General features: G+C 49.1%; 1 protein-coding gene and 1 long non-coding RNA gene across 5 annotated transcripts; one reads left to right on the forward strand and one right to left on the reverse strand.

Moving 5' to 3' along the window:
- Positions 1–4,887: 4,887 nt before the first annotated feature.
- Positions 4,888–11,843, reverse strand: LOC119521254 (sialic acid-binding Ig-like lectin 13). Of its 4 annotated transcripts, none has more exons than XM_037819334.1 (9): positions 11,789–11,843; positions 11,341–11,718; positions 10,858–11,136; positions 10,602–10,643; positions 8,173–8,430; positions 7,805–8,089; positions 7,385–7,481; positions 6,936–7,026; positions 4,888–6,398 (listed from the first exon to the last, which is right to left on the reverse strand). In XM_037819334.1, exons 1-9 carry the CDS (start codon positions 11,820–11,822, stop codon positions 6,216–6,218), a joined length of 1,647 nt encoding a protein of 548 aa, XP_037675262.1. In that variant the 5' UTR covers positions 11,823–11,843; the 3' UTR covers positions 4,888–6,215. The 4 variants fall into 4 exon arrangements, 3 of the variants coding, with proteins under 3 accessions (XP_037675262.1, XP_037675261.1, XP_037675263.1); XM_037819333.1 differs by having other exon boundaries at positions 10,596–10,643; XR_005214324.1 differs by lacking the exon at positions 7,385–7,481 and having other exon boundaries at positions 6,381–6,398; positions 10,596–10,643.
- On the forward strand, positions 10,780–12,639 carry LOC119521271. Its single transcript, XR_005214329.1, has 3 exons — positions 10,780–10,922; positions 11,988–12,134; positions 12,340–12,639. It is a non-coding gene; the product is annotated as an uncharacterized LOC119521271 (long non-coding RNA).
- The last annotated feature ends 1,090 nt before the right edge of the window (positions 12,640–13,729 follow it).

Consider the following 13,729-nt stretch of genomic DNA (forward strand, 5'->3'; position numbering starts at 1 on the left):
GCTACAAATTATATTTTTATTTATGGTCTGAGTGTCCCACTAGAATATAAATTCATTGTGGGAAAGGTCACAAAAGTCAGTCTGAGGGGTGTCTTCAGAGTCTCCAGCCCCCCAGTCCCATGGGTTTGGTGCACCTGCATGGTCTTGGAGAAACAATCAGGAGGACTTCTGATTGGAGGGGAGGCTACCCCTGGGCACCAATCATAAAAGGTTTGGCCTGGGAAAGAAACCCCAGAGGTTGTAGTCATCGTCGTTACAGTTCAGGGCCAATCAGGGGAGGTGGGTGGAGATGGGCGGAGCCAAGGCTGTACTCTCGAGCTAGGGATTGGTGGAAGCTGGAGTCTTTCCTCCTGCTCTCTGCCAATCAGAAGTCGGTGACTGTAGCTCAGGGTGAGGGAGTCGGGCGAGCAGAGGCTGGGCAGAAGAGGAACTGTCTTCTCCCCCATGAAGGCTCCGGGCCAATCAGAAGTGGGCCCTGATGTCTCCATGGAAACACCTGGAGAGCCGAGAGGCCTGGGGACGGGGTTCTCTAAACCAAAAATATAACGTCAGCCACATATGTCGTTTTAAGCTTTCTAGTAGCCACGTTTAAAAAGTAAAAAGATACAGGGGAAAAGAATTTGAATATATTTTATTTAATCCAATATATTCAAAATCTTGTCAATTCAACATGAAATCAATATGAAATATTGGGTGGGGTGCAGGGCCTGGGGAGATTTAAAAAAAAAGATGGAGGAAGGGTCAGGAAAGCTGTGGTCTCAGTGGGTCTCCTCGGGTTGGGGAGGTCCAGCCCTCGGGCATACACAGGCCTGCGAGCAGAAAATAGAGGGTTAGTTCAAGGGCAAGTAAAATCGTTCCTTGGGAAGAGAATAAAGGATGGGGTGGGAGTATTTCTTAAGCACAGGATATATTTTTATTTATATATTTACTTCTAGTATATATATATTTACTTTTTCAGAGTAGACATTGCATGTGCATATTTAATGATCTATCATCTGAGTGGCATCACGCAACAAAGATTTGTTTGCTGCTTGCCTGATAGTCTGTTGTGGGTATGGGAGGAGAGTGTTCCATGAGGTTATTTTCCACCCAGCTGCTTCGGTTTCCTGGCCCTGGTATCCCCTTGAGCCTCAGAGTTGTTCATCGGATCCCCTGCTTCTGGGAAGAAGACGAAGAAAGTGAGTCTGAAGGATAACTGGGGGGTTTTGGTCAAGTCTGGAAGTGGTTTCAAACCTTTTCCACCTCATTCCATTTGTCGAGTGGCCCTGCATTATTGTACATGCTCATATGAACACATTTCTCTTGTGTTTGTTATATCTCAGAATGGAATGACTCCTATGTTAGGCGTGTGTTTAGCTTTGTTGGATACAGCCAGAGAATTTCTAAATTGGATAAACCAAATTGCACTCCCACCAGCAGTGTGTGAATTTTGAATTACTTTGTTAATTCTCACACACACACACACACACACACTTCCCTACTAGAATTTTGATTGTGATTTCATTGAATTAACAAAAAAGTTTGAGCAGAATATACTAAAAACATGATACAATGTTCTTTCATTTCAGCATTTTTTTAATATACCGGTGTCGTCTTGCACATTTTTTGTTAGATTTGCTCTTAGTTGTTTGATAATTTTTCGTGCTATTGTAAATGGTATTGTTAATTCCAATTTTTATTGTTGCTAGTATATAGAAATAGAATTGATTTTTTGCATATTGTCCTTGTATCCAGTGACTCTGTTAAAAGTCACTAATTAATTCTGATAGTTTGAAGATTCCTTTGGATTTTCTACATATGCAATCCTGTCATTTACAAATAAAGAGTTTTATTTCTTCTCTTCATTTCCTTTTACCTTCCATTTCTGTTGCTTGCCTTATTGAACTGGCTGGGATGACTAGTAAAAAGTAGAGTAGAATGGTGATAATGGACTTTTTTTCCTCCACCTTCAAGAGTGGAAAATCATTCATTCCTTGTATTTTTGGGTATATACTCTGTATCACATTAATCTAGCACACTTCTAATCTTAATTTGCTTAGAGTTCTTGTCATGCATGTTTATTGAATTTTACCCAATGATTTTTTTTTGCATGATTTGAAATGACCATGTGGTTTTTCTCCTTTATTCACTTAATGTTGTGATTTAAATTGGTTCACTTTCAAATGATAAACCAACCTTCCATTCCCAAAATAAATCTCTCTTGGTCAAAATGTATTAACATTTTAATATATTTTTTTGAATTCAGTTTGCTAATATATTCTTTAGGATTTTTAAGTCTATGTTCATTTGAGACATTGGCCTGTAATTTTCTTTTCTCTTAAGATCCTTCACAGGTTTTGGTGGTAGGGTTATGTTTTGTTCTGTGAAAGAGTTAATAACATTTCCCTTTGATTCTTTCTTAGCATTTCCGTCTCTTACATTACCCAATTGCTCTTGCATGTTGTCAGCTTTTTCCACTAGAGCCCTTGTCATATTAATCGTAGCAGAGATCAGGGCTCTTGCCCCTGTTCTGCTGGTTTCTCTGCTAAAGTTGTCTGTTTCATACATGATACCCATCCACACTGCTTTAATAAGGTACATATTTCCCACCCTTCCCCAATCCTCACCCCATGCATGAACTTGGGTGCCTCCAAGGCAGGAACTGTATCTTCTTCCCCTTGATGTCCCTGGGGGTAGCATGTAATAGGCATGAGTAAAAGTTCAGAGAATGAGGAAACATGGTGGAAACCTAGAGGTTTCTCAAGGCTCCCCTCAGCAATTCAAGGCAAAGTAATTGAAATCCACCTGATTATTTTGAAACTGGCTAGGAGTGAAGTAATGGTGTTCGTGGTGGCCTTGAAAAGAAGACCTGGAGAAGTCTGTCATTCTCTTTTGGCATCTGTGGGAACCCAGAGGAGGGAGGCTGTAGTCAGTGGTTCTCAACCAGGGCATTTTTTTTTTGTCTCCTTGAGGATACTGGGCAATGTCTGGAGGCATTTTTGATTGTCACAACTGGTGGAAAGGAGTTATTGTCATCTAATGAGTAGAGGCCACAGATGCTGCTAGATACATCTTACAATTCACAGGACAGTTGCCACAGCAAAGAATCATCTAGCCACAAATGCCCAAATATCAGTGTGCTGAGGTTGATCAACCTTGCTCTGATTCTAACAGTGGGAAAGGGCAGGGTTGGGGGCAAGACAAGGAATGCAGCTTCTCTGCAGCGGTGCTATTGCAGCTGGTTCTCAAGGGATGAGTGTTTGCTGCACAGACAGAGAAAAGGGACAAAATTACAGTGAAAGGAGCCATGTGAACAAAACAGAAATGCACAGAGGCATGCTATCTTCAGGAAATGGCAGGTGTGTGCCTGAGGTGAGGTGCGGGGTGGTAGCTGCGAGAAGGGGGTAAGGCAGGTTGGGGTGAGATTGTGAAAGGTCTTGAGTAACTTTCACTGGACCTGGTGCCTCATCTTGGAGGCTATGGGTAGACATGAGAGGATGTTTAACAAGGGAGGGGCAGGGTTGGAGATGAGTATTAAAAAGATCCCTCTGCTGCTGGTGTGGATGGGTGGGCTGGAGGGGATGAGGCCAGGGAGGAGGCTACGGCGACAGTACAGGGGAGTAAAGCCAAGCTGGGGCCTGGAGAGAAGAGGACAGATCTGGGACTTGGCAGCTCATGAGAATGGGGATGAGGAAAAGGGGCAGGAAGAAATAAAACAAAACTCTACCCACAGATACATGAAATGGGCTTAGTACTTCTCTTTCACTAACTTGTACATCAGCAATTTCCCCATAACCACTGGGATGCCCGTCCAATCAGGGTGCAAGTAGAAAGCCCAGTACCACAAGGCTACAGTTTGAACCCTAAAGGTCTTTTAGGGAGTCAGATAATTAGCATAGCAGCTTTGGGCACTTGGCTGAATGGCCTTTGACCCAGCCACTCACGCTGGCCGTTCCTGAGGGCTTACCATGCGCCCTGGCACTGTGCAAACCAGTCTGCCTGTGGTAGTTCATTTAATCCTCAAATCAACCCGATTTGTTATTATTCCCATTTAACAGATAAGCAAATGGAAGAAGCAGAGGTTAGGTGGTGAAGCAAGTATTTGAAGTCTCATGGTCTGAATTTAAGAGCTTAAATTTTTAACTAATTTCCTCTACTGCCTTCACCAAGATATTCTCTGGAGCCTGTGCCTGGTGCAGCTCCAGGGGTCTGTGGGATGCCAGAGGAGGGGTGGTGGGAGGGAGATGGTGTTGTGTTGTAGCTGTGACCTGAGACAGTTTATACTGTGGCTGAGGGAACTGACAGCCCCCAGGGTTTGGGGAAGGGAAATTTCAGACTCAGTAGATTCAGGAAGTGGTTTGGACAGTGGCCTCTTAGAGGAACAGGCAGAGAAGAGGCTGTCCCGGTGCATAAACGGAGCCCTAGGACATTGGAGGAGGGGTGGAGGCCTGTTTCATAAGCTCCAGTGACAGGCAGAATTTGCGTCCTGACGGGAAGTCAGAGCTAATCCAGGAGCAGGAGGCTGAGGCTCGCCTTGCCCAGGCACCAGGTGTCAGACACATCTCTGGATGGAGAACCTGGAAGAGAACCAGGCTTGAGGGAAGATGAGAGCCCAGCTGGGGTGTACTGAAAGTGAGGAGCCTGTGGGATGTCCAAGGATTGATTTCCAGGAGGACGCAGGGATTAAGAGCTCAGGAGAGAAGCCTGGGCTGGGAACACCACCTGAGTCGTGATGTTTCCATCTGGCTTGAGTTCAAGTCATTTCAGAGATTTTCTGAGGATGCTTTACGTTGCCGTGTTCAAGGCTGGGCACTGAAAATACAGGATGAACACAGTAGAATCCTTTCCCTGGGAGAGCTTACAGCTAGGTAGGGATAGAGTTAGTCACTTAGAGAGATAATCTTTTCAAAATTTCAATTTAAATTTTTTACTGAGTAACATTCAGACAGCAAAGGGCCTACATTGCCAAGTAAAACTCAAGAATTCTTCGTAGAGTGAACATATCTGAGCAACTAGCGCCCAGATCAAGAAACAGATAATTACTTGACACCCAGAAGTTTCCTTCTACCCCCTCCAGCCACGACCCCCAAACTGTCACCGGGATCTGGATTTCTACCACCAAAGATCTGTTTTGCCTGTTTTAAACTTTACATCAATGGCACCATATAGTATGTATTCTGTCTGTTGTGTCTGGGTTCTTTTGCTCAACATTATGTTTGCAAAATTTATACATGTTGTGTGGAGTTGCTTTTCACTTGTTTTACCTCTCGAACAATCCAGTGTATGTACCCATCTTATGGTTGGTGACCATTTGAGTGGGTTCCATCCTCCAGCCACCACAATTTGTGCAGCTGTGAAGATTCCCATATACATCTGGTGAGCATTTTTATGCACTTCTGTTGAGTACACACCGAGGAGCGGAATTTCTGGCTCGTATGTTCAGCATTAGTAGAGAGTACAAAACATTTTTCCAGGTGGTCGTATCAATTCTCACTCCCACCAGCAGTGTATGAGAGTTCCAGTTGTTCTAAATCCTCACCAACACTTTATGTTCTTGATATTATTTTTATTATTTTAGCCAGTCTGGTGGCTGTATAGTGGTATAGCACTGCAATTTTGAATTTTTGTTTCCTTGACAGCTACTGAAATCGAGCATCTTTCTATAGGTTTATTGGCCGTTTGAATACCTGTTTTTCTATTGAGCTATCTACCTTTTTCTTATTGATTTGTAGAAGATCTTTACATATTCTAGAGACAAGTCCTTTGTGAAATATATGTACTGCAGTTATATTCTCCCACCAGAGAGTTACATTTAAAAATAGATTTACTTTTTAAAAAATAATACAAGTTCTTAAAAATAGTCAAGCAAGATTGAAGTGTGTAGTAACGAGCTGAAACCTCTCTCCACCCTGCTGAGGTAAAAACATGGCTAACATAATGATATATTGAACAATGCAAATCATGCATTTTCCCCACTTAACGGTGTACTTAGTAAACATCATATTACCCGCATTTTTCAGAGGAGAACACGGAGGCACCGAGAAGTAAGTGGCTCATCTGATGTAACACCCTTAGTATGTAGCTGAGCCCAGATTCAAGCCCAGGATCTCTGGCTGAGGAATTCAGCCACTTCAAGGAACTCCAGATGGCCATTTCTAACCCTGGGCACAGAGGGCTGTCCACCCTTGAAGAATCCATCCCCAACGCCCACGTCCCCTGGGGCTCTGGCCGTGTCCTCACTTGCGGACCTTGATCTCCGAGTACTCAATGCTGCTGCTGGCCTCCTGGTCCGGGGAGTCCCGAGGCCTCAGCCCGTGGAAGCTGAGCGAGGCGTAGTGGAGCTCCTGTCCCTCTGTTGAGGCCGTGACGGAGGGCAGAGGGTCTGAGGCGTTGTCTGCACAGGATTCATTCAAGTGACTCTGCATGGAGCAAGAGAAGGGGTCAGAGCGCACCTTTGACCTCCAGACCTCCAGCAGGGCACTGGAGAAGGCAGCAAAATTGTCTTTCAGGTGGATTGTGGGCTGACGGAGCTATTATTCCTTTATCCGTTTCTACCGTGCAACACTATCTAGGCGTTGGGGAACAAGCAGAGGCTTTATAGCATGAGGGGTGACCCGAGACGGTTGTTTTGGGTATTTCTTTCTGAAAGCTTGTGTGGGGGAGGAGAGATGGAGTCGTGGGGGTGAGGCCAATGAGGAGCAACAGCCAGGGCTCAGCAGGAAGGGGGATAAATCAAGAAAAGGTTTGCAAGAAGGAAAAATGGACAGCACTTGGTAAATTCTTGGCTCTGGGAGATGAAGGGAAAGAAGGAGGAGAGGGCAGCTCCTGGGCTGCTGTGGGAAAGCCAACAGGAGGAGCAAGTCTGGGGAGAAAATGAGCTCAGTTTTTGGCGTGCTGAGTGAGCCTCCGAGGACCAGCTGTGGACCAGCTGGGACACTGGACAGAAGGATGCTCACATGTTGCTTCTGGGAAGTGATACCCAGCACAGGATGGACGTCATCCTTGCTCATTGCTGCCTGCGCCAATTTTTTCCTGTAGATCTTCACTCTGGGGAAAGAGACCAGGTCCTTTCAGCCTGGCTCGGTGAGATAGCATAAAGGGGTGACTGAGGCAGAGGTGAGGGCCTGCTGTCTAGCTTTGGAGACCACAACGAGAACAGGTACTCCCTCCTCCTGGACGGCCGGGACCACGTGGTAGGAACAGACCCTCCCAAACCTGGCCAAGATGGCAGGAGGATAGACTTTTGGACACCACTTCAACTGACTTCCCTTGTCCCAGGCTTCATTATCTTTCCATGACCCTTCAGTTCTGGGCTTTGGGTGTTGGAGATTCTTTGAGCTTCTACAACCATCATCACCAACCGCCTCCCCCCACCAGCCTTCCCCAAACTAGAGCCACCAGTTACACGAAGAAGATGAGGCAGAGGCAGAGAATACACAAGATGGTGATGCCAGCACCAGCGACGGCCCCCTGGACCACACCTGCCCCAGCCACTGGTTTCCCTGCGGACAAATGAAGCCTGAGGTGAGCCCCAATCAAATCAGCAGGCATCTGAGCATCCAGCCTTCTTGAATCCACAATCCATGTGTGTGGCCACCTCCAGACTCGGTCCTTTGCACTCCCCCCCCCGCCTCCGCCACACACACACTCTAGGTGACTACAGCCCCCACTGCTCCAGCCCCTACCCCAACCAAAGGACGGAGGACCCTGAACTCCAGCCCCCTTCTGCCCTGGGGTCAGACCCGTTTCTCCCACTCTCAGTGTCTTCCAGGACCCAGCCTCGTGTCATCCCCTTTCCCAGGCAGTGCCTTTCATGCCCCCTGACCTGGCAGCAGGAGGACAGTGACCTTCTGGTGCCCGTGGGCATTCTGGGCCTCGCAGCTCAGCCGGAGGCCGGGGCCGAGCCCCCCGTGGAGGCTCAGGTTGCTGTGGACCCAGGGCCCGACTGCGCTGGAGGTGACCGTGAAGGAGGCGTTGCCGCGGGTCCCCTCCACCAGCTCCTCCCCGAGCCACCAGCGCAGGGAGGGGGCCGGCCGGGCTCGGACGGAGCAGCTGCAGCGCAGACCCTCGGCCTCCCAGAAGCAGGAGGGGCCAAGCAGCTGCAGGGGGTCTGTGGGGGGGTAGTAGGATGGTCGGGAGGTGCCCCCCTCCCCAAGACCCAGGGCTTCTGCCCCCAGGGGCCCCCACACTCACAGAGCACGGAAAGGAGCAGGGAGACGTGGTCCGAGCCCAGTGGGTTCTCGGCTTTGCAGGTAAGTTCTCCTTCATGCTCCGTTTGTACTGGAGTCAGCTCCAGGACCCCCGGGTCCGAGGGCTGTGAGGGGCCCAGGGCTCGGCTCCCCTGGGCCCAGCTCAGCCTGGCAGGGGGGTTGCTGTCGGCGACACAGACGAGACGCAGGGATTCCCCTTCCAGGACTGGAAGAGCTGAGCTGTTGCCCAGGTAGTTCAGTTCTGGAGAGGCAGAGAGGAAGCTAAGGCCAGGCCTGGCCTAGGGGCTCTGCCTTTCTCTCCTTCCATTGCCTAAGGGGCTCATACAACCAGAGTTTGGTCCCAAGGGGGCAGGGCTGACAGCAGGTACCACAGTTTTCCAAGAGGCTCAGATGTGTTTGTCCAACCTGCCCCAGTCTCATGCCGCCTGTGGACATCTGTGCCAACTCAGACCCCACATTTGCCTCCAAGAGTCTTGCCATTTAGTCTTCCAAAAACAGTTCGCAAACACCTGATTAATTTAGCTCTGAGGAGTTCAGTCTCATGGAGAAGACAGTCAAAAGCAGATACAAGGCAATATGACACCTTTTATGATGGGGGCAACTCAGGCCAAGGAGCCCTGATGGGCAGCTCAATGAGAATGCCAGGACTGGAGGACTTCCTGGAGGAGGGGAGGCTTACCTAGACCACAGAGAACAAGCAGGAGCTGGCTAGGGAATAATGCTGGCATGGAAGGACATTCCGGGGGGAGAGTACGGGAGGTGCAACCACAGCTGAGCTCTGAACTGGCCTTGCAAGCTCAGGGAAAAACAAATAGTCCTGTAAGGCTTGAGTGAATAGGAATGTTGGGAGCTGAGGCCACTAGGAGAAATACTGGAAGATTTTACAAATAAAATTAGAGGTGGGGAAAGTACAGGCATAAAAGGAAAGATTGGTAAATGCAGCTGGTGGTTTACTGGTAAATGTTTAACAACAACTCTCTGTTTAAAAAAAGCCCTAATTTGTAGCGTTTGCCAATTTCTATGCTGTAAATATGCCCCATCGTGGGAGCCAGTTTGAATCATTAAACACAGAATTGAGAAAAGATGCACATAACTGGTGCTTGTCAATAGGAAAGAACTAATTACAGCACACCCCTGAATGCAACTAAATAAAAGAATACCTTTGGTTTTGCCCAACAAAATCACCTGAGGCTGAGATAAAAGTCCACCAATAGCCTGGAAATTGACATTTTCAATGAACCAACCACAGATTTCCCTAATTTGAAAAGAGCTTCCACAAATCGTTGAGAAAAAGTCCATAAATGAAGAATGGTTTTTAAATGTAACAAAATACACTCAACCTATTCACAAAATGATAATGCAAATTAAAATAACAATGAATTCACATATGATGTCAGCAAAGATGAAAATCGTTAGCAGGGAAATAGGCTCATTGCTGGTGGGAGTGTAAAAGGAGAACCTCATGGAGTCCAATTTGGCAAAGATCTGTAGAAGAGAAGTTACAAATACACTCTTTGATCCAGGACTTTCTTCTCTAGAAAACTATCCTATGGGAACTATTCATACGAGTCGTTCATTTCAGCATTGTTTGTATCAGCAAAAGATTGGAAACACCGTAGTATTCCTTTAATGGGGGACCAGTTAAGAATGTTATAGTGTGATGTATTTATAGTTGGAAAGCCAGTGAGTCATTAATAAGAAAGAGAAGCTTTCCTATGCACTGATACAGAAAGATCCCCAAGATATATTAAGTTTAAGAAAAGAGTAAGTTTAGTTAACAGTAACCTACCACTGCCAGCTTCTTGGTTGTGGCAAATGTACCACGGTGATGTAAGATTTTAACAGAGTGGGAAACTGGGTGAGAGGTTTATGGAAACTCTCTGTACTATCCTTGCAACTTCTCTGCACATCTAAAAAAAGGAAGAGTTTATTTTTAAAAAAGAAAGGTGCAGTGCAAGCTAGAGCATGCTGCCATGCGTGGATGTGTGTTTAGAGGTAGATGCATGGATTGTCTTTGGAAGGATAACCCCAAGGGAAGGAACAGTGTGCAGGATACTACTTTATCCTTGTTAAATGCTATCCTTATTATTTTTAAAAATAGAATTTAAATGATCAGAGAAAACTAGAGAGGATCAAGGGGAGATTTTGGGACGGGGACAGCTCTGGCACTGGTGACTGCAAGTTCACTGGATTTTCAAGGAGGATGTAACGGACGACCTTGGCGAGAATGGGGTCAGGAGTGGGGGAAGCCCGTTTGCAGGCTGACCCGTGAGCAGGGGCTTTCCGACTCTGCTGTGCCCTCATCTGGCCTGAGCCCTCCTCCAGGCTGAGTCTGGACCCCAGCTCTGCTTGGAGGGGAGAGGCCCCACTTCCACCACATCCCCAGAGAGGAGAGGTTGTTCCCACCTGTACCATTTTCTCGGAACACACTGATGGTCAGGTTCCTCGGAGGATCTGGAGAGACAGACACAATTGTTCTCTTTTCAGTGGTAGAAATGTGGGTGTTGACCAATTTCTCCAATAAAATTTAGAAATAGGAAAGGGGTGGAGTCTGGTGTCCTCTTCCCTTCTGCCAGTCCTGGCTTGCAGGACTGGTGCCCACTGTCTGGGGCCTGACCCTCCCTCCCCACTGCCCACAGGGACCCGGCCATCCTGGCCCAGCACTCACAGGAGACATTGAGCTGGATGGTCCTCTCCACGGTCACCCCTGCTCCAGGGAAGGTCACCTTGCAGGTGAGGTTGGTGCCGTGGTCCTGGAGCCGTGGGGTGAGGGTGAGCACTGGGGAGAGGTGGGTGCTGGGGCCCAGGGAGGGGAGGGCGGCTGACGTCCAGGAGAAGGTGGGGGGCGTCCCCCGCTCACAGGCCCAGGGCACAGAGCAGGTCAGGTTGCTGGAGTGGCCGGACTCCAGGGTCCCCAGGATCTGGATGTCGGGTGTCTGGTTCAGGGCTGGTGGGGGGGCGGGGAGATGCAGGAGCAGGAGGGAGGGGTGCCTGGGTGAGCCCGAGAGAAGCCGCAGGCTTTGATCCAGCTCCTCCCCAAGCCCAGCCTCGCTTTACCGCCAGCCCCCTCCCCAGGGAGAGGAGCAGGGGTCCCAGGCTGTCAAGGGCCCACGGCCTTCCCCTGGTGCCTCTCCTGGAGCCAGTTCCTCACCTGTGATGTGCACAGAGAGCTTGGGATATCTGTAAGTCCACTTTATACTTCCTCTCTCCACCCTAAAGAAGTACCTCCCGTCATCCCCCCTCCGTGCATCTCTGATGTCCAGGGAGCAGTTGTTCTGGGGGTCTCCGAGGAGGTGGAATCGGCCCTGGGTCTCCCCCTGCACGCTTCGATCTGGGTGGTTAGTGGCCACTGGAGCATCATAGAATACATCAGCCCCGTCCCGGAACCAGTAAATGAGAGCTGGGTCGGAGTCAGTCCAGCCTTCCCTGGGGTAGGAGAACTGGCAGGGGATGAAGACGCACAGGCCCTCCTGCACCGCCACCGGCCCCGGCACTTCCAACCGGTATCTCGAATCCTGAGCCAGGGACCCTGTGGGGAAACAAGGTCAGCCGCAGCCCCAGCCCCAGCCCCACCCGCCCCTCTCCCCGCGGACCCTCACCTGCCCACAGCAGAGGCAGCAGCAGCGGCAGCATCTTTGGGGTGTGAGGCAGGGGGCCGTGGTTTATCTCAGGACTGACAGGAAGCCCGGACAGGAAGCTGGGGGAGGCCCCAAAGGTGCCTGACCACAGAAGGGGAACTTCACACACTCACTGCGAGAGCGGGCACGGCCTCAGGGAACAGCCGCTTCTACTTTCCAGGCTGCACGGGAGCCTGCAACCCCAGCTCCTGGCCCCCTGCCCCTGCCGTGCTCTCACATACACCTGCCGACACCAGGAAAGCAGGGACCCCCTGGCCGGACGCCGAGGGTTACAGCTCCTAGAGGCTCTGAACGTCCATTCCACCAGGTGAGGGACTCAGGGGCGTCTGAGGAGAGCCACGGGGCATAAAGGATGGGTCCCCACGGTGAGGAAGGGGATGTTTAATTAATCAACTAATTAACTAATTAACACATCATTTAATCTAACAACCACATCTTGAGCTTCTTGAGGCTATTGTAACAAAGTACCACAAACTTCGGGGCTAAAAACTACAGAAATTTATTCTCTCCAGGTTATGGCGGCCAGACGTCTTCAGTGAAGCTGTGGGCAGGGCCACGCCCTCGGACGCCTGGGCAGAGCCTCCTTCCTGCTTCCTCTCGCTCCTGGGGCAGCCGGCCATCCTTGGCATCCCCCATCTCTGCCCCATCGTCCCTGGGCCTGGCCACCTCTGTGCCCTGATTTCCCTCTCCCGATGAGCACACCCGTCGTATTGGACAAGTGCCCCCAGCTCAGTGTGGCCTCGTGTTCACTAATCACACCCTCAAAGGCCTGTTTTCAGATAAAGTCCCACTCATGAGCATGGGAGTTAGGACTTGAACGCGTCTTCTTGGGGGACACAGCTCAGCCCACGGCAGGGATTAGAGTTAGAGGGAGATGCTGGCAGATCTTGTCCCTGTCTTTGAGGAGCTCCCAAACCAAGGAGGAGGCAAAGTCAACAGGCTGCTCTGGCTCCTGCCAGCAAGGGAGGGACTTGAGGGAAAGACGACTGCAGTTACAAAGTGAGCTCCACTCCCAGCCCTGGGGGAATCCTCAAAGAAGGACCAAGGACAGGACCTCCAAGGACAGACAGCCACTTGGTGCTGCACCTGGACCTCCACCCAGAGCTGTGTGAGCCCAGGGTCCATCCTGCTTCATCCTTAGCTCCTCTGCCTCCCTCTCCTCAGCTGATCCACCTCCCTTCTCACCTGTCTCTGTGGCCTCACAGCTCTGTCTTCCCCAAGGCTCAGAGAGATTTCCCCCTTTTCTAGAAAGTTCAGGGGCCCCTGTCCATTCCTTAGTGGACAGTGTAAGTATGGGCTGTAAAATTAAATACAGATCAAAAAAGAGAAAAAAGAATTTTCCCTGGTAGTGCAAAAAGGAAAGACACCTCTCCCCACCCCCACCCTAATTTCCCTTAGAGCCTTTACTTTAGAAACTTTTCACTGTAAATTCTTTCTCTGCCACTTTGAGATGTATGTAAATCTCTTAAAAACTAAGTAAGCCTCTCACTGGGAATGTTTTTTTCAAGGACCTGAGAGGATTCTTTTTGAGATGTAACCATCGAGGAACACAAGAGAAGTTTATTTCTCCTCTGGATAAAGACAAAATTAGCAAACTCAGGGGACACCTCAATTACCAGGTGAATTTAGGACGAACTGTGTGTGACAAATGGTGCTGTCAAGTCCCCTTCGTTGAGGGCTAGTTATCTAGTTATGATTTATCTTGATAACGTGTGTGCAATGGGTTGAATCTGCCTGACAATGTAGATGGAGAGATTCATTCTGTCTTTACAATCTCTTTGGCGAATTGCTGATAATGCATATCACCTTCTGGTTTAATGCTTGTTCAATACTGAAGCTGTTTTCCTGCTCTTCTGCCTTTGTGGAAGGTTCTCTGGGTTGGGGGGAAATTTTCCCCCAACA

This window comes from Choloepus didactylus, chromosome 27 (assembly GCF_015220235.1).
Source record: "Choloepus didactylus isolate mChoDid1 chromosome 27, mChoDid1.pri, whole genome shotgun sequence".
Taxonomy (NCBI): Eukaryota; Metazoa; Chordata; class Mammalia; order Pilosa; family Megalonychidae; genus Choloepus; species Choloepus didactylus.